The sequence below is a fragment of the Tripterygium wilfordii genome, chromosome 3 (assembly GCF_013401445.1).
Source record: "Tripterygium wilfordii isolate XIE 37 chromosome 3, ASM1340144v1, whole genome shotgun sequence".
NCBI classification, from domain to species: domain Eukaryota; kingdom Viridiplantae; phylum Streptophyta; class Magnoliopsida; order Celastrales; family Celastraceae; genus Tripterygium; species Tripterygium wilfordii.
Window position 1 is genome coordinate 10,806,155 of NC_052234.1, and position 19,956 is coordinate 10,826,110.

At 37.6% G+C, this 19,956-nt stretch overlaps 4 protein-coding genes and 1 long non-coding RNA gene across 13 annotated transcripts; 2 read left to right on the top strand and 3 right to left on the bottom strand.

Annotated features, from left to right (window-relative positions):
* Positions 1–2,497: 2,497 nt before the first annotated feature.
* On the bottom strand, positions 2,498–7,374 carry LOC119994993. 8 transcript variants are annotated; one of them, XR_005467591.1, is made up of 6 exons: positions 7,076–7,374; positions 6,882–6,974; positions 6,091–6,224; positions 5,335–5,416; positions 2,945–4,664; positions 2,498–2,795 (listed from the first exon to the last, which is right to left on the bottom strand). It is a non-coding gene; the product is annotated as an uncharacterized LOC119994993 (long non-coding RNA). The 8 variants fall into 8 exon arrangements; XR_005467590.1 differs by having other exon boundaries at positions 3,550–4,664; positions 7,076–7,373; XR_005467589.1 differs by having other exon boundaries at positions 2,498–4,097; positions 4,605–4,712; positions 7,076–7,372.
* A 633-nt stretch (positions 7,375–8,007) lies between these two features.
* On the bottom strand, positions 8,008–10,412 carry LOC119985295 (zinc finger-containing ubiquitin peptidase 1-like). Of its 2 annotated transcripts, none has more exons than XM_038829556.1 (2): positions 10,312–10,412; positions 8,008–9,866 (listed from the first exon to the last, which is right to left on the bottom strand). In XM_038829556.1, the coding sequence occupies exon 2, from the start codon at positions 9,462–9,464 to the stop codon at positions 8,142–8,144; it is 1,323 nt and encodes a 440-aa protein (XP_038685484.1). In that variant the 5' UTR covers positions 9,465–9,866; positions 10,312–10,412; the 3' UTR covers positions 8,008–8,141. The 2 variants fall into 2 exon arrangements, with proteins under 2 accessions (XP_038685484.1, XP_038685492.1); XM_038829564.1 differs by having other exon boundaries at positions 8,008–9,808; positions 10,312–10,373.
* A 907-nt stretch (positions 10,413–11,319) lies between these two features.
* Positions 11,320–13,040, top strand: LOC119989373 ((+)-neomenthol dehydrogenase-like). The gene is made up of 5 exons (XM_038834853.1): positions 11,320–11,431; positions 11,510–11,765; positions 11,846–11,908; positions 12,036–12,215; positions 12,321–13,040. The coding sequence occupies exons 1-5, from the start codon at positions 11,412–11,414 to the stop codon at positions 12,699–12,701; spliced, it is 900 nt and encodes a 299-aa protein (XP_038690781.1). The 5' UTR covers positions 11,320–11,411; the 3' UTR covers positions 12,702–13,040.
* Positions 13,041–13,235: 195 nt separating this feature from the next.
* On the top strand, positions 13,236–13,652 carry LOC119995640. Its single transcript, XM_038842146.1, has one exon. It carries the CDS (start codon positions 13,236–13,238, stop codon positions 13,650–13,652), a length of 417 nt encoding a protein of 138 aa, XP_038698074.1.
* Positions 13,653–14,064: 412 nt separating this feature from the next.
* LOC119995641 (probable terpene synthase 6) lies at positions 14,065–19,746 on the bottom strand. The gene is made up of 11 exons (XM_038842147.1): positions 19,275–19,746; positions 19,170–19,204; positions 19,048–19,113; positions 17,006–17,150; positions 16,286–16,386; positions 15,832–16,108; positions 15,352–15,730; positions 15,053–15,271; positions 14,834–14,972; positions 14,462–14,704; positions 14,065–14,361 (listed from the first exon to the last, which is right to left on the bottom strand). The coding sequence occupies exons 1-11, from the start codon at positions 19,744–19,746 to the stop codon at positions 14,065–14,067; spliced, it is 2,373 nt and encodes a 790-aa protein (XP_038698075.1).
* Positions 19,747–19,956: the final 210 nt, after the last annotated feature.

Below are 19,956 nucleotides of genomic sequence, written 5' to 3' on the forward strand. Positions count from 1 at the left end.
GGTGGTTGTGTGAATGATTATTATTCTCCACCCCTCACAGTCACAGATGGAATGTAAGAAAAGTAGTTCATTCAGGATTACTTTTTTTTTTTTCTTTTACAATTCCTTCAATTTTGACTCACCTAATGTACTGATGAATCATATTATATATCATATGTAGAAGAATTAAGAATACTTTTCAAATAGTTATATTTTTCTGATTCTTGGACAAATAAATGTTGGGCACACGGTTGGATATGATCTTATATTTGGCAGTAGTTTCTGTTAGAGTGGCTGCGGGCATTTGGTTTTGTTCTTGATAAATGTTGACTGTATAATAAGGTAAGGAGGTCGATGACTGTGACAATTAACTTCTTCTCCCCCCTACAAATTTCTATGAATGCTTAATGCTTTGGATTGCAATATTGAAAAAGTGCATTACGCTTTACAGATGTAGGGCACTATTTTTTTTTCACCATTATAATTCCTTCTGCATGCAAATTATAACATGGAGATATGAATTATTTTCATTAAAGAATCTGTTAATTAGTTGTGTGCTTGGCGTTTTAAATCCTGATGATCCAACAACTCTACCCCAATTGGGTGGAGAAAAATGGGATGATTTTGAAAATCGAATAATGTTTTACATCAATGGTCTACTTTTTGACTTCTCCAAAGAGACTAATTTTCAGAAATGATTGAGGACTTCATTTTTAGTTTGACCATGCAAAATGTATATATACATACATACATACATACATATATATATATATATATATATGTATATATATACATATATATATATTAAAACTACCAATTAATGAAAGCCTTTTTGCAATTGGAGTTGAAAATATTTTACTACTTATTATTGCTTCAACTAAGTATATGATAAAAATGTGAGGGGTACCGGTCAATTAATTCAAATGCACTACCACTAATTAATAATTATATAAATATAAGTTGAATAAACTGTATAGTATAGTACTACGGTCGTGTTTTCTTGCCCTAGAATCTCATGTGGAGACTGGAAAATCTTTGGCAAATACACATGCATGAACTTTGAGGAACAGATGATCATTCCTATGACGCAACTTTTCTTTTTTTCCATAAAAAAGAGAGAATTAAAGCTCTGGTCGTCATTTTATTACTTGTCTGCTGGTCCCTTCTCATAATCATCTCCATCCTCGTGGAAGGAAAAAGTTGACATCTTTAAGTAACAAGAAAGCAAAGTGACCAACCATCCAACATCATTGGCATTGTTCGCATGTGATTTTAATAGTTTTATTTACTTTTGTTTGTCAGATATATTACAAAACGCGTCTTTATCCATTAAAATATATTTGCAATTAGTTTAGATGAAATTATTAGATTTATATTGCAATTAATCTTAATGGGGTTAATTAGGTCAAACATTACATCTTGGTGGACTGCTCTTACTCTTACTATTTACAATTGTCAAGTCTTATCTCTTAATTGTTCTGTCTTGATCAAATTTCTAGAACAAGCCAAACATGTACATTTCTTTTCCTTATTTGTTCGCTTGTAGACACTCCCACCATACTTTAGACATACAAATATATGTAAATGCCACGTGTACAGTAGGCCATACGTCACATACAGCAACGAATGCGTTTCAGCTTTTGTCCATGCGACTTTTTTTTTCCCCTTCTCTCACCAAACATGGAGAGAGAGAGAGAGAGGTGTAAGGAGGAATCAAAGGCGGGAATTGCGTTTAATAGTTTGTCACTCGAAGTCTCAAACTTGTCTGGTCAGACTGGTCAGCCACCAAAAAAAAAAAAAAAAAACTTAAAAGAAAATTCCACGAACAAAAAAAAGAAAAGAAAAGAAAACTATGTTTTTCTATGGAAAAAGAAGAGTTTCTTGGAGTAATTTCTAATGGTTGTCATTGCTGCAGTCTGCATACACAATCTGCAAAATGGAAATCTGCCTAATCGCAATTTAAAATTTTCTCAAGCAATTCACAAAAGAGATGCACCTCAAATTATAAAACCAGTTTCCTAATTTTTTTAATATAGGTGCAAAGATTTTTCTCAATTCTTTAAAAGTATGAAGGGTCATGTATCTCGCTAACTGTCATGAGGATCAAGTTAACCGTAGTTACCTTATATGGGAGTTGTTTATGTAACAGTCCATGCGGATCCTCCAGTTGGGCCGACCACATCAATTGACAACCTAATCAGACTAAGTTTAGTAGAACATGAACAAATACTATGAAGAGTTTGGATGGCCAAAACCTGATAACCATGAATATAAACAACGCCAAACTCAGCCTAAATCACGTTCCACATACACATACACATACACATACACATACACATAAAGATAAACAACACCAAACTCGCGCCTAAATCATATTCATAGGACGTGCATGGAGTAGGGTACATTTTCACGTCGTACATGAAGGACAAAAGTTGTTTGCTTGAAAAAATCTCTCCTTTGCTATCCAGATGCATGTGACAATAATGTATAACACAAAGCAGAGAGCCAGGTGACAATAGTCTAAGAAAGCTTTTGTACCCATAAGGTCTTAATAAACCACCACAGGGTTTCAAAGTTCAACACGTCACATTTAGAGGGACATGCATTCATTAGTGTCTAATCCTGTAATTTCAAGTTTTAATTCTCTCTAAAGAAAGTTGCCTACCTGTGTCCTTGATTAGCCAGAGTGCTACTCCTTGTTCATCACTCCCCAGGTAAAAACTCACACGCCAATGTCTTCATGCTTTAATGATACAACATCCTTCGCTAAATGTCCAATGTAAATTGAATCCCTTCCATTTAATAAATAGAATCTCCTGCAAAAAGCATCAACACAGGCAATTGCTATAGGGGGCTTAATTTCTAGCATGCATAGTTTAGGCAACTTCACTTTCAATGTTCGTATTGCTAAGCATAAAAAATGAAGACAAAACATGTGAACATGTGCATAACATCATTTACCCACCTTAGCAAACAAATTCCATCATCAAGTTGGTAATCCGAAATATGAGTCTACTGTGTTCTTTTATCTTAATTCCAGTGTTGCTGCTGAGGGGTATATTAATCCACCAATGGATTCACTATGCCTACCTAACAGACTCAACATCAGTTCCAGTTTTTATCTGAACATCAGTTTATGGTATAAAGTATAAACTAAATAATACCTAACAGACTCAACTCAGCAATGGATAACCATGTTTAAATCCTAGAAGGCAGAGCAATAGCATGTTACGCCACATGAAGAAAAGACAATGCATTCCCAATAAAAATAATATGACAGCATTATTTCTTCACCTGTGAACCACCAAGAGTAACCAGCCAAGTACTAGAAACTACCTTATGCAAGAACATAAAACTCTGCCAGTCAGACAACCTGTCCGCTTAAGACCCGACTAAATTAGCAGCACAATATTCATCTGGTTACATTTTGAAAGAATCAACATAACTTGTAACAACAGGTGATGCTCATTTTTAATTGTAAGTAAACATTAAATTAAATTCCAAAGCATTAGTAGGTCATAGGGATATTAAATGCACAAGTCTCGAAGGGAAGTAACAGGAGAGGATTACCTCGATTATAAATTCCAACCCAAATCCACTCCAAGTCTTCAATACCCAAACCCTTGACATTGGTACCTGGAATCTCACTTCATGGTTACCGGATAGAGCATTCCCCATGCAACTTAGGAAAGAGTTTGAAGCTGAAAATAGCCAACATATGGCACAAGCTATATGGAGGTGAGAAGAAACAGCCTCCTGATGTCCGTCCTGGTCACTTAGCTGTTATTGTAGGGGATGCTGGGAAAAGGTTTGTGATAAGAGCGGATTACTTAAACCACCCAATTTTTCAACATATGATAGACCAAGCATAAGAAGAGTATGGCCACAATACGGATGGTCCCCTGGCTTTGCCTTGTGATGAGTTCTTCTTCGAAGATGTTATCCTCATTCACCTGGTGTTGGTATGTAAATGACCCAATCCTCTTGCAATATGGAAAGATACGTAATAGAGCGTGCCCACAAGCTCAACACTTTTCGTGCTTGTAAGACGACAAACATGCTAGGCAAATAGCTGCACTGGTTATGGAGGATGGGAGAACAATATCTGTGCTTGCTTTCTAATAATCAACATACAATCACAGTTCCCTCAGTTTCACAAAGGTGGAATATTTAATCTTTAACACACAAATTATCACACAACACTGCACCACGTTCACATGAACCGTACAGAGTGATGGTTGGAAATAAACAAGTTGTGCAGATGTTGAACTTGGGCAAATAGAAATCACGTCATTAAAGCTCCAAGGTATTGAATGCCACTAACAGTAAAATGTACAAATAACTGGCAAACTATATACAAACAGCACAACCAGCTGAAAAATTCTAGCATTATCCATGATTTACCATAATGGTTTGGTAAGAGAACCAAGAAAAATCGGATAAAGAGCAATCAGGGAAACCCAAAGCCAAGACGTAAGGAAGATCTGTCAGGATCTACTTAAAAGGTTAGAGTCGTAAGACAATACCATAATCTCATGGATAGGCATGAGACATAAAAAGTAAAAGGTAGATCCAAAATAGTCTCAATACCGCAATACTGCATATAATAGGTTGAATCTGATTACCTCCTGAAACATCCATACTTTTCCAAATTAAGTGATATTTGGGCCCCTCAGCTTCCCATTCTGAAGTAAAAGCCAACTGAAATTGAATCAGTCTGAAGCTCTCATGGACTGAAATCCAGTGGAGCAACTCAGAGGTCTGTGCTTACAAAATATCATCAAATGAAATTGGAAAGCTAAGAACAAGAAAAGGACAAACAATTCTTCAATTTGCAATATTTTACATCAAATTCAAGGTGAATGAGCAGGTTAAAGGGAAAAAAAGAAGTGAGCGACAACTAATAAGGATGCCACATATACAACACGGTAACAAACATGGGTTTGAATGAATGTGACCTGGTATGGCTGATATGAGGACTTGTTCGGTCAAGATTTCCCCATTGTTGAGTGAAAGAAATTTCTCGTGCCCCACAAATTCCTGCAGGCAAAAGTGATTTTGAGATCAAACATATTTAAACAGAAGAGCAACCATTCAATGGTAGGGCTTGCAAAACAGTAATGCGTGGCGCTGGTGTCTTAAGTAAACAACATGAGGTCTGTGCTTACAAAATATCATCAAATGAAATTGGAAAGCTAAGAACAAGAAAAGGACAAACAATTCTTCAATTTGCAATATTTTACATCAAATTCAAGGTGAATGAACAGGTTAAAGGGAAAAAAAGAAGTGAGCGACAACTAATAAGGATGCCACATATACAACACGGTAACAAACATGGGTTTGAATGAATGTGACCTGGTATGGCTGATATGAGGACTCGTTCGGTCAAGATTTCCCCATTGTTGAGTGAAAGAAATTTCTCGTGCCCCACAAATTCCTGCAGGCAAAAGTGATTTTGAGATCAAACATATTTAAACAGAAGAGCAACCATTCAATGGTAGGGCTTGCAAAACAGTAATGCGTGGCGCTGGTGTCTTAAGTAAACAACATGAGCTCCAATTGGACATAACACTAGATACTTTTTGGGTCAATGGGTTTCCAACATGCACTGTGGATGTATGAATTTCCTGTAAAGATTTAATCACATATCATAATTCAAATTGGAGATAACAAAATGGTGGACAAATTAATGTACTGAAAAAAATATAGAAATACAAGCCAACGGCACTATCAAAGAAAATTTTGATAGCATTAAAGAAATCAGTGGAAGATTCCTAAAGGACCTCTCACTCTCTCAGACACCTGGGCATTTAACAATGCCAGTGCAATCTGAACAGTATCAATGGTTATGAATAATAGAAGCCAAACATAGAAAAGGTAAACAACTCTCATGCTAAAAGCTTCCTCAGTGGGCGAGGTCGGGGACAACGCAAGTCCAAAAACCATTACATTACCACATAGGGTCTATCTTCTCAGTTGAAATGTTGATACAGCAATTGTTCAAAAAAAGTATAAAGGCAGATATTTAAAGGGCTATTTGGTCACTGCAGCTACGAATAGTGAAATTTTTTTAAAAATTCCAAATAAACAGGAACAAATAAAGACACTTACGCCATTCTTGAAGTGCTAATAATAAGATTTGGCCACCGTTCACTCTCCATTAATATGATTGCACTTGGATTCCAATATGAAGGGAAAGTATCCATGGCAAAGGGGGTGTCCAGTGGGGCAAACTGGTCTCAATTCTGAAGACAATTATTTCAATGAGAATGCTACATGTTTTCAATTAAATAAATGTAACAAAAGCAATGGCCAAGCTCTACTTCAATCAATAAGAAAGTCTTTAACTGGCTAACTGCTAATGAAAAAGGCATGTATATCAGAGCATAAGTATCATTTAAATATATCTGGTCCTGCAGGGGCTGAAAAGCAGTTAATCCAACTTGTTGAGCCCACAAGACCGTTTCAGTACTAATCTTACACAACAAAATCTTTCTAGATAGATTGCCAATCTGACTGAAATGGAGATCGAAACTAAAAAAAAAACAGTCGAACCAATCCCAACAAGGAATGAAAAAGAACTACCTGATATATGACACTACTTGGCAGCCGATCCTTTATAACTTCACTGAAGATAGAAAATTATGCACTTTTCGTAAAAATCTATTAATCTATACTACCATGAAAATTATTTTTTTACGCAAACTATGCAAATTATTTTTGATCAATAAAAACCAAATTAAATTACACAGTAATGGCCGGTGACAGGCTTGACTACTCTCCCTTCTTTATTTCTCCCTTTTTTAATCAACAAGCCCGTGAATCTCCTAATCTCACAACGGAAACCAAAGAACACAAAATAAAAAGGAATAAAAATCAAACAGAATGTAGCACAGCCTTACAATGCAGAAACCGTGGTCGTTGTCATCAATATATTCAAATCAGGCCCCCATTGAAGGCATTTCTGATCACAGAAATCGCAGCCAGACCCTTGCCTACGTAAATTACGAAAAACGGCCATATGTGTGTGTAAATATATAACTCAAATTGAACGGGAAGAGAAGTTATTCTACACTAAAAAAAATAGAGAGCGAACCTAGAGAGACAGCATGGAACCATATGAAGGGACCGGCGAGGAGAGAACGGACGAGCGAGGGGCTCAGGCCAGCGGGTGGGGTGTTGGCCGCGGAGCTTACGCTATTGTAGGTGAAGGAGCAGCAGCGGTGATAGACCGTAGGTCACTGCCCTATATACAATCATGTAGACTACCATCCCCTTCTTCAGAGTCGCGACAGCCATTCTCGTCCCCTAGGGTTTTTCCCGCTACTACCTATGATTGCGATGTTTCGCGGCCAGGCCATGTATTGCTCGCTGAAAAAGGATTTAGCCGTTACAGTAGGGCGGTGGAAATAAGGAAATATAGGGGAAGTTTCGCGTTGGGTCCCATTATGTTTAGTGGGCCTATTGTTGGGTTGGGCCCACGATTCTATTGCTTCTCACGGAGAATTTGGGCCTTGGTACGAAACAAACTAGTCTAGGGCCCACGATTTGGAAGTTTCACGACCCAATCTTTCCCGGGGTGTTTATACTCTACCAGTCCATATACCCATTGATTCTTCATAATCTAGATGTAGAATATTCCCGGGGTGTTTATACTCTACCAGTCCATATACCCATTGATTCTTCATAATCTAGATGTAGAATATCATGTACAATGTTTATGCATATCTGATCTTTCTTAAGGTCTTAACTGAAAAGACTAGAAAAAAAGAGAAACCACGAGTAGCTCAGATAACACTCATGTGTGTGACATCTCATTGAAGTCTCGAGTTTGAGCCTTCCCCTCTATTAAAAAAAAAACCACTAGAGAATAATTAACGAAAAGCTTAAATGGAATGTGTGAGGTGCAAAGAACAGCCTGAATGCAACTCCAAAAAGAGAACAGGAGATGTCACACACACAGAAGCTCTCTACACTTCAAAACCTGACATATATACACACACATACATATGCAACAAACCAGATGACTCTTTCCCACCTCTTTAGGTGCTTCAATAAATAGGCAGATGTTATCTTTTCATCAAAAACAAGAAACATGTTAATGTAGGAGATGAAGTGGATAAGATAGTACCCAAGAGAAGCCTTGGAACAAAAATATTCCTCTAGATTTCAATAAAGATGCTATTGATAGTCTTGAGTTGCTCCATATCCTCCTCACCAGCAATTCCCGGATCAATGTAACATAATTGGTACTGCAGCTTCTTCAGTGTGTGGACACCTCTTTTTATAAGTTTCTGCCAGCCAATGTTGTCTTTTAGAGATCTTTCCAGAGCTTCCGTCCGATGCGCGGGGTCCAATATCAAGAGATTATATTGTTCCATGCCATTCTGTTGATTTCTAACTTGAATCCCAACAATGGTTCTTGAGTGCCCTTCATGTTGGAAATACAAGGGCGCTTTGTCAGTGACAACAACACGATGCTGTGCACCACTGGTTACAATTTTGTCCGAAAAATAGTTCCAGACCCATTCAATGAGATTCTGATGACCACCCTTAGTCTTTCTTGAAATATTATTTTTCAGGGTAGGACCACATCCATTATTCGTACTGTCACATAGCTGCTTACTGGAAAGCCTGGACTCATGCTGCCAGAGATGATCTAGTTTAGGATCATCATCATGCTTCCTCAGCAGAAATCTATCCATTGGTCCATAAACCTGAAGCAGTTTTCTCTTGGCTCTAGCATTAGTTATCGTCATTTGTGGTCCCAGGCTTGAACCAGGAACAGAAAGAAAATGCGGTTCCAACTCCTTAGGACCGAAATCCACAATCCTGGCTCGAAGACCAAATGAACGAAGAAGAGCAGCACATTCAGTAGCTCCAATCCAACTTTTTGAACCATATATTTGGTGGTTGAAATGATGAGAGCCATCCACATCAAAACCCCTATCCCAAGCAATCTCAAGCCATCTCTGGAGGGAGGGGATATCAGGAATGAATCCTGACCCACCAAACAGTACTTGCCTGGCATCCTGTCTTTGGTAAAGCAAGTGAGAGCTAAGCATTTGGATGTTGCGCCATCCACAACCCCAACCAACATCCTCCGAGAAAACACTTTGAAAATGATCAACATAGCCGCACAATAGAGTGATTGTGGAGTTATCAGGCTCAGATGCCAAACAGGTGTGCAACATCGACATCAAACCTTCCTTTATGTGGTAAAAGGGACTCTTAATCTGCAAGCTGATCAGGCAAGAAATCTTTTCGTCCACAGCCATGGCCAAGGATGTATGGCTTTGAAAAGTTGGCTCAGATTCATCATTAGTTTGTGTTGGCGAGCAAGGGGCAAGAGCAATTTGTTGGGCCAATTCCAGGTCACTCACGAATTGTTCATCTTCGTAATTGAAGTGACTGTTGGCATGCCATTGGAGCTCGGGCTGCGGAAAACTTAAATGACAAAAGGGGCAACTCATCATCGAATCCATCAAAGGGGTGCCGCTGTTACAGAAATATCTATGTGTTCTTCTCACTCTAATTTCCTTGAAAGTTCTAAAAAAAGACCCATCATCCTGAAGTATGATCTCCAGGACAATTACTAAGACAGGGAGAGTGAGGAGAAAGGAGAGTCTTGATGTTGCGATTTTTTTTGCTGATCACCGACTTAAATGAACGGTAAAAGGTCCCAGCATGTCATTAGCTCAACAAGTAGTTCATCTAGTTATGGCCAACTTAATTCATGATTTTGACTGGGAGCTTAGTAGCAATTCCACTCCTGGAACAATAGTCATGACAGGAGAGGGTAGGGATAACGTCCCGAAAGCACATTCCACTGAAAGCAATACCCAGAAAACGATCCATGAGAGCATGACAATCGCCAAGAAGAGTAACTGCGAGAGATGTCAGCAGAGCACATATGATCACCATCAGAGGTTTATTTCGATTTTTCCAATGCATGATAAGGTATTTCAATATTTTATTGATTAACAACAGATTTTCTACTGATGGAAGGGAATTGAGAACATATCGATAATGATGTGGTGCGTCCAGACATTGTACAAACATCATTCATACTAATTACTATGCTCAAACACAACCAATTTATCAGCCGATGTAGTTCACGGAGGAATTGAAACAAACACTACAAATGCGGGATTTAAAGTCCACATAAAAAAAACAGGAAGAAAAAAATTTCACAAACCCTAGGTTCATCAAAGAAACAGAGGAATATAAAAGTTACTTCCAGTACAAAAGCAGATGAACAACGGTAACGCAAATGCGAACAACCATCACTAAAACACCGACAATTAAGATAAAGAAGAAGAAACAACTTACAGGATTAGCACTGTAGCGCCGGCACAACAGTCCGACTGATGGCAAAACAGAAGAGTTGCACTCGGGCACTCGGCCCTGAATTCCCAAAAACTGCATTTCCCGAAGACACCCCTAAGTATGGGCTTTGTTGAATTGGGCTTAATGACAGACGCTTCTCTTGGGCCTTCAGCTATTTTGGTACTGCACTTGTGCATATGGGGTTGATTCATTGATTGGGTCCGAATGGCCCTTGGCGCTCTTCAATGGTTTAATTGTGTTTACTGTTAATGTAGAGAGGATTCTATTGGGCCTCCAATATTTGGGCCTTTAGCTATTTTGGTTACTTGCTGCACGTCTGATACTACCAGAGACTTCATATTGGGTTTAAATTGGTGGCCTATGGGCTTCGGTTTGCATTCCGTTTCTTTATATACAAGTAAACAAAAGTATGTAAAAAAGCTCAATTCTTTGCCTTTTTAAATACTATATTTAGATGATAATTATATTGTAGCTAATGTTGTAATTTATAAATCTCTTAAAATTTATTATGTTTAAGAATTAGATTTATTATGCAATCTTATGCGAGATATTTTTTAAATACTATATTTTTGTTTTTTTTTTTTTTGTAAACTCGGCCATTGACATTTGCTTGTTAATATTTCTTTTAACAGGAAGTGTTGGAGGCTCCTGATGGTGGCAATAAGCAAAGGGAAGAGCAGCCCATGTGATGGGCGCTATGGTCTTCTTTTGTGTGCTGACTGTGCTGTTGGGAGAAATTATTGTATGGTCCAGTCACATTACATCAGCATGTCTTATGGAATGTTCGGACCACTCAATAATTTCTTGTGCAATATGAGCTCTCTTTAACATTTTGTGTAGATTGTTGGAATCTTTCATTTTATAAGATTTAAAAAGGTTATCAACAAAAATATTTAAATAGACAATTAATATATAAAATAAAAATAAAAAAACTTGTACAAGGCGTGCATGCTTAATTTGTAGTAATATAATCCTAAACATTTGTGACCCTGATCAGTGCTACATCAAATTAATGGTGTATGTATTTGCGTTTATATCAATAAAAGTAAGTTTGTTTCTGTCTCAAACTCAACATCACGTCCATGGCGGAAACAACAAAAAGGTATGTAGCAATACCATCCATCTAAATTCTATTTCTTCCACAGTTTCATTTCTGTTTTAATTTCGCAGTTTCATGCAGGTATGCAGTTGTGACTGGTTCATATAGAGGAGTTGGATTTGGAATAGTTAAGTTGTTAGCTTCAGAGGGTATCACAGTGGTTTTAACAAGCAGAGATGAGAAGAGAGGACTTGAAAGAATGGAGAAGCTCAAGGAGGAAGAGGACTCTACCCTCTCTCAAAACATTGTCCTTCATCAGCTTGATGTTACAGACCCAGCTAGTATTTCTTCTTTGGCTGATTTTATCAAATCCAAATTCGGAAAGCTTGATATCTTGGTATTAGTTATTCCAATAGTATATATGACTTGTTTGGTATTAAACTAATACTTACACCTGGTATATATATATATGTACAGGTGAACAATGCATGTTGTGGTGGAGTTAGGATCGTGGGTAATCCTAGTCCGTTTCCTAATGAGGTAATTAAAATAAATTATTTAAACAAGGGATGAGAGGGGTATATGTGTGTATATATATATATATATATGTAATTCGCAAAGCTCATACGCTCATAGATTTATCACACAAAACTAATTTGTTTCGCAGTCACCGGATCCTATGTATGTAGATTGGAGTAAAATAATTGAAACATATGAGTTAGCTGAAGAATGCATTGACACCAACTATTATGGTGCCAAAAGAATGGTTGAGGCACTCATTCCCCTTCTCCAGCTATCTGATTCACCAAGGATTGTTAATGTTTCTTCCATTGGAGGCATGCTTCAGGTAAAGCTCCTTGGACTCCTTTATTAATTAATATTTAATTGCTTAATTTGTTTCCTGAGTTTTATTAATATATATTCATTTATTTTCTTGTTGATCTTGTCACAGTATATGACAAACACTTGGGCTCTAGAAATATTCGGAGACGTTGAAAACCTTACAGAAGAAAGAGTAGAAGATGTATTGAGGGTGTTTCTTAAGGATTTTGAGAACGGTCTACCAAAAATCAATGGCTGGCCAGTTAGACCGTCTGCAGCTAAAATATCCAAAACAGCTCTGAATGCCTACACAAGAATTTTGGCCAACAAGTATCCAACTAATTTCTGTATCAATTGTGTGTGTCCTGGACCTGTGAAGACTGATAGGTCCTTTTATCCATTAAAACGAACTATTGAAGAAGGTGCTCAAGGTCCTGTGAAGTTGGCATTGCTGCCTAATGGTGGTCCTTCTGGTCTCTTCTTTACGGAGAAAGGATTGTCAACCTTTTAAGTATGATTTCTAGGTCAATTACTAAGGAAGTCCCATATTGGGCCCCAGGCCCAATCACATCCCAATAGAGGGGTCCGTCCATACGATCAACATGTGTTGACCATGTGATCTGGAAGTATTGTAAATAGAGGATGATTCCTCCTCATTATCTCTAAAATACCTGGTATCTCTCTAAAAGTCATTCATTTCTCTCACTAGAATATTCTTTATCGTTGACTGACTTGATCGTCAGAGCTTCTCCGTCCAGTGCCCAAACTTCACCATCGACCTTCTCTTTGATCTTGCAGGATTGTCATAGGTCTCGATCGATGAATACAAATTGATTACAGATTTTAAGATCTATATAGATAACATCCTAAGAAATCGGGCCAAGTCCAATTCGATAAAATGGACTTGAAGTCATGTTATTTGGGCTCAACACCGAACATTATATAGAACACCACCACTAACCCCATCCAATGCAATTCGTTGTGATAGAAACCAACAGCACGCTAGTCACAGCTATCAGAGTTGTTAATTGACGATCAAGAGAAAATGAACCCAATCGACGACTCGAAGGACGCGGTGACGATCCGGGGTGGTAAGCCACAACATCGACACAATCAAACATGTGGAGAAAAGCTCCTGGACAAGGACTTGCAACGAATGGAGCGACATCCTGTGGACGACAAGGGCGGAATCGAGAGGCCACCACCGAAGTCAGGCCTCGGTGGGAAGTACACCTGGGAAGGGCCCGATGATGAGGTGGAGAACGAGTTGTTGCCTGCGCCATCGGCGATTGATGAGGGGAACCCAAACTATGTGGACGAGGAAACGGAGGAGAGGATTGTGAAAGGAGAGAAGAGTGATGTGGTAGGGCTGGTTATTGGTGAGGTTGAGGTTGATAAGGTTGCCCAAGAGAAAAAGGGTGTGGGTAGGGTGGAGATTGATCCTCGCTTCAAGGTCGACTGAAATTGGGATTGGGAGTGTTTTTTTCGTGTATGGTTTGGTTTTCTTATTTTCCTTGTTTGACATAACAAATTATTTAATTGACATGCATGGAACTAAAAATACGCACGATTGTAGAATCACGAGTAGTTCAGATGACACTATGCTATCTCATAGAACTAGGTCTTTGAATTCGAACCTCCCATCCTCGCTCCTTGTATTCAAAAAAAAATTCTAGTTATGGAAGTTTTCCGAAACTTTAAAACTTTGACACATGAATCATTAGTAGGAATCAGATAAGAAAACTACTTCTTACTCAATTCATTACAAATCCAACAGTGCATGATAATAAATCTACACACGGGAAACATTTTATTCGTGCCAATAGCAATATTGACTATCGATGGTCCGGTTTGGTTTGCATCTGCTATTCCTCTCATATGGGAAATGGCTCAACGAAGGTGGTCTTGACATATTCCTTTGAATATGTTGTGTTTGTGTATACGTCGTTAACATTATAAAACGATTGTGCTACGCGTGCAAGGTTAACAACAAGCATCAGAAGCTCCCTTGGGACGACGATATTTGGCCTCATCTGTTCTTCATTTATATCCTTCCACGCACTCTCAATCACTTCTTCCCTGATATATTTGATTGCTTCTTCCTCAGAGACGCCATTTTCATTCATATAGCACTGTAAGCTGGAGGCAGAATGTCCCAACTTTTGCTCCACCTACAGAGATATTATTGCAACACAAAAGCATGTTAATTACTAGCTAGATAGTTAGGATTTTATGGTTTATGTAATAACTACTGCAGTCATACAATCATACCTTGCGTGTTGCTGTGTCGTTCATGAGGCGACCAATTGCTTGTGAAGCTCTAAGAATCTTACTATTTTTCAGCCATTCAAATGCATCTGCCCCTACACTGTCGATTCCTAGAAAAGAAGGTGCCAGCAATGCACGAAACGTGATCGTGATTAATCCAGTTTCCATATATTCGTCAAATGGAGGAACACAGCGTTTATGGAACCACTCAGCCTCGAGATGGTCGCCTCTCACCAATTCTTTCATCTAATAAAGAAGCAAGAAGTGAAGATGGATGAATAGCAAAACATGCATGTAGCAATTTAAGCATGCATATATATATATATAGATCGAGTTTTAGGTAGAAGAAGATGCAGTGAGATCATTCATACGTACGGCATCCTTGGCATAAGAGACCAAGTGAGATCTTCCTTCTTTTTTCAACTCATTCTCAAATCCATGATAAACATCCAACACAATGCTATAGATAATTTTCATGTAGTCTGGAAGTTGATCAATTGCGCCAATTTCCCACCTACAAATTAAAATGGAATGTTAATTCTAATTTAACCCACGAAAAAACTAAAAAATATATAGCAAGCATGCAAATAATACCTCTGTATTGCATCTGTCAATAATCTGACTTCTTCAATTGAACCATATACATCATATATGTCATCTAAAACCGTGACGAGGGTTATGACTTTGTTGACAAATATTCGTGACTTTGTGTATTGTGGCTCAAAGTGAGTTCCAAGAAGCCACAAATGGTTTTCTGCAATTCTTTCTCTTGCATAAGCAAAATTTGAAGTAAAATCAATTTCCTTGTACCACCTACACAAAATAACATATAATATTTGTCAAACACATATCTTAAATTTCAAATTCTATTTGGCTTCCATATTAACATTTACCATGCGACATGGGTCAGCTCTTTTCGATGCAAGAGCTGTAGTCGATTAAAATCCAGTTTTGCAAACTTGAGCAGCATCTCATTGCAAGACTCATCCTCTTCATAAGAATCTATGTACTGCCTCACAGCCAATCTTTCACTGCTCTTGTGAAAAGGATACACCAAGGCATATTGTATATGTTTGGCGAGGCGGTCATCACTTTGATTTGCGACCAACTTAAGGAGGAAAGTAGTTGTGTAAGCAAGAGCTTCATCTAAAATAGCCTCCCCATGCATCCTTAAATGGGCAGCCTCGTACAAGCTTAGCATGCCCTTGACATCATTGACTAGGCTCTCCTTGAACTCACCAGTACTATTTTCCTTGTACATGTTGAAAACATCTGCTCACAATCAATTCAGACTCCATTTAAACCAACACATGTTAAACGTAACTATATAATTAAGAAGAAATTAAGAGCTTAAGCTTAATTTATTTACTTACCACAAGACACTTTGTAGCCATATTGTCTAAATACTCGGAATACAAGTGCAACCGTCTCTAGGTTGTAGTTATTCATCTCAACAAGCTTAGCCATGGTGTGGTCAAAATATTGTTGGAGATGGTCTTCAATCTCACTCTCAAAGTGATATGATAAACCAAGACGGCATAACAAATGAATCAGTCTGACTATCTCCACTGGATTGCTGGTAGAGTCTGTTAGCATTTCTTTCACTCGGATTTTCAAGTCTTCTATTTGCTTTGTACATGATTCAAATTCCTACAATGAAGTGTTCTTTATTTTTCTACAAAAATTGCAGAACAAAAGAGGAGACCTATACAGCTAGTCTGTGGCCTCAAGCACACAAAGAGCACATTGAAGTAATTAAGCACAGTCTAAGAAATCAAACAAGAAAACTAGCATGGAAAGCCATTAACTAAAGAGCTATATGGTTACCGCATCATTTGAGGGAAGTGATGCAAAATAAACATGACCCCAAATAGGTGGGAGAAAATTGGCCGACGGGCGTGGGTTCTCCGAGGCCAGCTGAGCATTTGCTGCCATGAATAAAGAAATTCAGTAGAAATTAATGATGCAAGATCAAGTAAGAGACAAAGCAAGCAAGGAGTGAATGCAAGAGCAGAGGTTTGGAGCTAAATAGCTCTTAATCTGTTGTATATATAGACGGTATGCATCAACGACGATGTATTCTTGAACAAATAATTAAACAATTTTATGATAGTCATATTATCACTATGTATTTGTGCAACAAAGTAGACAATCGACCAACTAAACTGGCGGTGGTTCGGTTAACAATCGACTGGGTTAGACATATATGTGCCTAAAGTTTGATTATAGTAAAAAACATATTTCAATGATATTTAAAAAAAAAAAAAAAGTAGACAATTAGTGACTAGGAATAATTTTTAAAACTGCAATAATTGTGACTACCATGCATATAATTATAATCTCTCTTTCTTTTCTTCCCTAGCGAATATTCTAATTTTAAATATGATTCATGTCAAGACATGAAGAACGGTCCATATTCTATGTTAATTACATCACCCAACACACTAAATTAACAGGCTGCTACCTACTACTACCTCACGTGGGTCACAGCTCACAAAAGAGATTCCCGATAGGGATGGCAACGGGGCGGGGCGGGGACGGGTATGCCATCCTCATCCCCGTCCCCGAACCCCATCCCTGTCCCCATCCTCGCCCCTTGAGATTCAAGGATCCCCGTCTCCGACCCCGACGGGGATGGGGATACCGGACCGGGACCGGGACCCGGACCCAGACCCGGCGGGGAGTTCAATTTCTTTTTTTATATTTAAACTAATATTTAGAGAATTAGAGTGTCGAGATTATCAAACTAGTATGTTTGAATATTTGATTTGTTATAAACTTTAAAAATAAATTATATTAATATATACATCATAGTATAAAGTATTTAACTATTTATACTATATAATGTATAGGGTTTTCTTAGGGTTTATGACTACATAAGGTTTACTTAGGGTTTATTACCACATAGGGTTTAGAATTTAGGGTTTACGTATATGATTATAATGATCCAAATTACAATAAAAAAGATATTTTGGTTTTGTTATTTAGTTAGGGTTTAGGACGTATTGAGTATATTTGAGTTGATGAATTGAAATGAAGTATTGAGTATATAATTATATATAACATGGACTAGGAGAGCATATCATATATTTAGTTAGGGTTTAAGGTTTAGGGAGTAGGGACGTAGGGTTTAGGTCCTTAGGAAGTATGGTTTAGGGTTTAGGAGGTATTGACTATATTTGAGTTGATGAATTGAAATGAAGTATTGAGTATATAATTATATATAATATGGACTAGGAGAGCATATCATATATTTCATTATGAAAAATATAAGAAGATAAGTATACTAAATACAAATTAATATTCATATATATATGTACAATATATGATATATATATATATATAAATATTTATTTATTAAAGTATTAAGTTTGGGTTGGGTATGGCATTACCATACCCTACCCGTCCCCTAATTAAACCCTAAACCCGGGTGGCACCCGAACCCGAAATTTTGGGTCAGATCCCCGGACCAGCGGGTAGGATTGCCATCCCTAATTCCCGATGATTATGTATAAAAAAAATTAAAAAGGAAAAAAATAAAAATAAAAAACAATACTTGTACAATTGTACACAAAACTCTCACATTGCACGAAACTGGAGATATGTTATTTACTACGTATCTCACGATCACGATGGGGTAACAACTCATAAAAGAGAATCGGAGGATCATATATCAAAATTTTCTTTAAAAGTTAAATAGAATAATCAACACCTTTACACAAGACTCTCGTAATAGAAGGGATCGAAGATATGCAAGATGCACACATACCTTATACACATAATATACCACTAAGATTTTCAAAGTCTAAGAGTTCATTAAAACTTAAAAGTATATCTTACCCTAATAAACGCTGCACTAATCTATCATATGAATGGGGTGGAGAATTTGTCTTCTTACTATTCTCACTGAATCACAAATATGTCGGTTACCCCTTTAAACTTAGATTATCAATAGTAGACTTGATTACTTTTTTTTTTTAAATGTCAATGGTGCTGACTGTATAAAAAAAATACCGCGGGGATGTCCAGCTGTCACAGGTCACTTTTTGGTGTCTGGGAGACCTGTCGTGAGAAAAAAATGATCAGTGAGTCACCGAGTTGGAAAATTTAAAAACTCGGTGACTGATTTGAAACGAGTCGTATCTTTCGGTTATCAAAATGGGTATATACTCGTATTCAACATTAGATATTTCTGTATTCTGCGTGCTTGGTTCAATTTGTTTCTTTTTTACATTTTTGTTTATGCGATTTTCTATTCAACACTAGATATTTGTATTTAGCCGGTCATATATTTTGTACATATATGTCACCAGTTAAGTATTTTGCTAATAAGTATTTTCAGTTGCTCGCTCTTTGGGTTAAGTATTTTCATTATGATGTTTTCATGCATCCTACAGTTGCACAAATTGGCATTCTCTCAGCGGAAGCCTTAATTTGATTCGGCTCAGGAGGGGGTAATGTAGTTGCTTCAACAACCCACTCTAATATATATGTCAGCCGATTTACAGATATGGAAGGGTTCACAAAATGATTTCATTATGGTGAATTGGGATGCTGCCACTTTTTTTTTTTTTTTTTTTTAAGGAAACCGGAAAATTTATTTCATGAGGAGAAGAATAGCCCTTCTCCGGTGGCTCACAATGGGGGGAGTAAACCTAACCCATGGACAAACAGAATAAGAGAACAAGCACCAAGGAGGAAAAGAACAAACCATAACAATAACAAACCAAAAGGGTAGACAAAAGCCTAAAAATAGAACATTAGCAGTTAATCTGTCTCATGGCAGGGACCCCCATCGAGTCAATGTATATCATACCTTTAACTTGAGCTGGAAGGTCGTTGTATCTGTAGAAGTAGCTAGATTGCTTACCTTGTGAAGCTTTTGTGGCTAGAAAATCTGCACAACCATTGATTTCCCTGAAGATGTGCTTAAACTGGATATCCATAGATCCATAACTTTCTTCAATCTGTCTTTTAATATAAATAACTTTCCAAGAACAATGATAGATAGATGACAGAATGTTAATAGCAACCAAAGAGTCAGATTCGACCTGGATATGATTAAATCCTAGGGATTTAGCAAGGCAGATGCCATCATAAATAGCCTTCATTTCGGTCCAAGTAATAGAGTAAGCACCATAATAATTAGATAAACCAGCCACAAATTGACCATTGTGATCTCTCAACAAACACCCCCCACCAGCATCACCATTGTGACCAAGCACACTACCATCACAGTTTATTTTCACATAAGAATGAGGAGGAGGGTTCCAATATAAAACAGTCATCCTGCCTTTCTTTTGAGCCTTCACAGGTAAATTGAAAAGAGTATTTAAGAAAGTGTCTTTGCAAATGTCCCGGTGAGTTTTGCAAGAGCTTTGAAAATCAATCTAATTTGATCAATGACACAATTAGTGATCTCATGACTTTTTAGACCAAAGTCTTCGAATCTAGACTTGTTCCTGGCTTTCCAAAGCTGCCAGCAAACACATACAGGA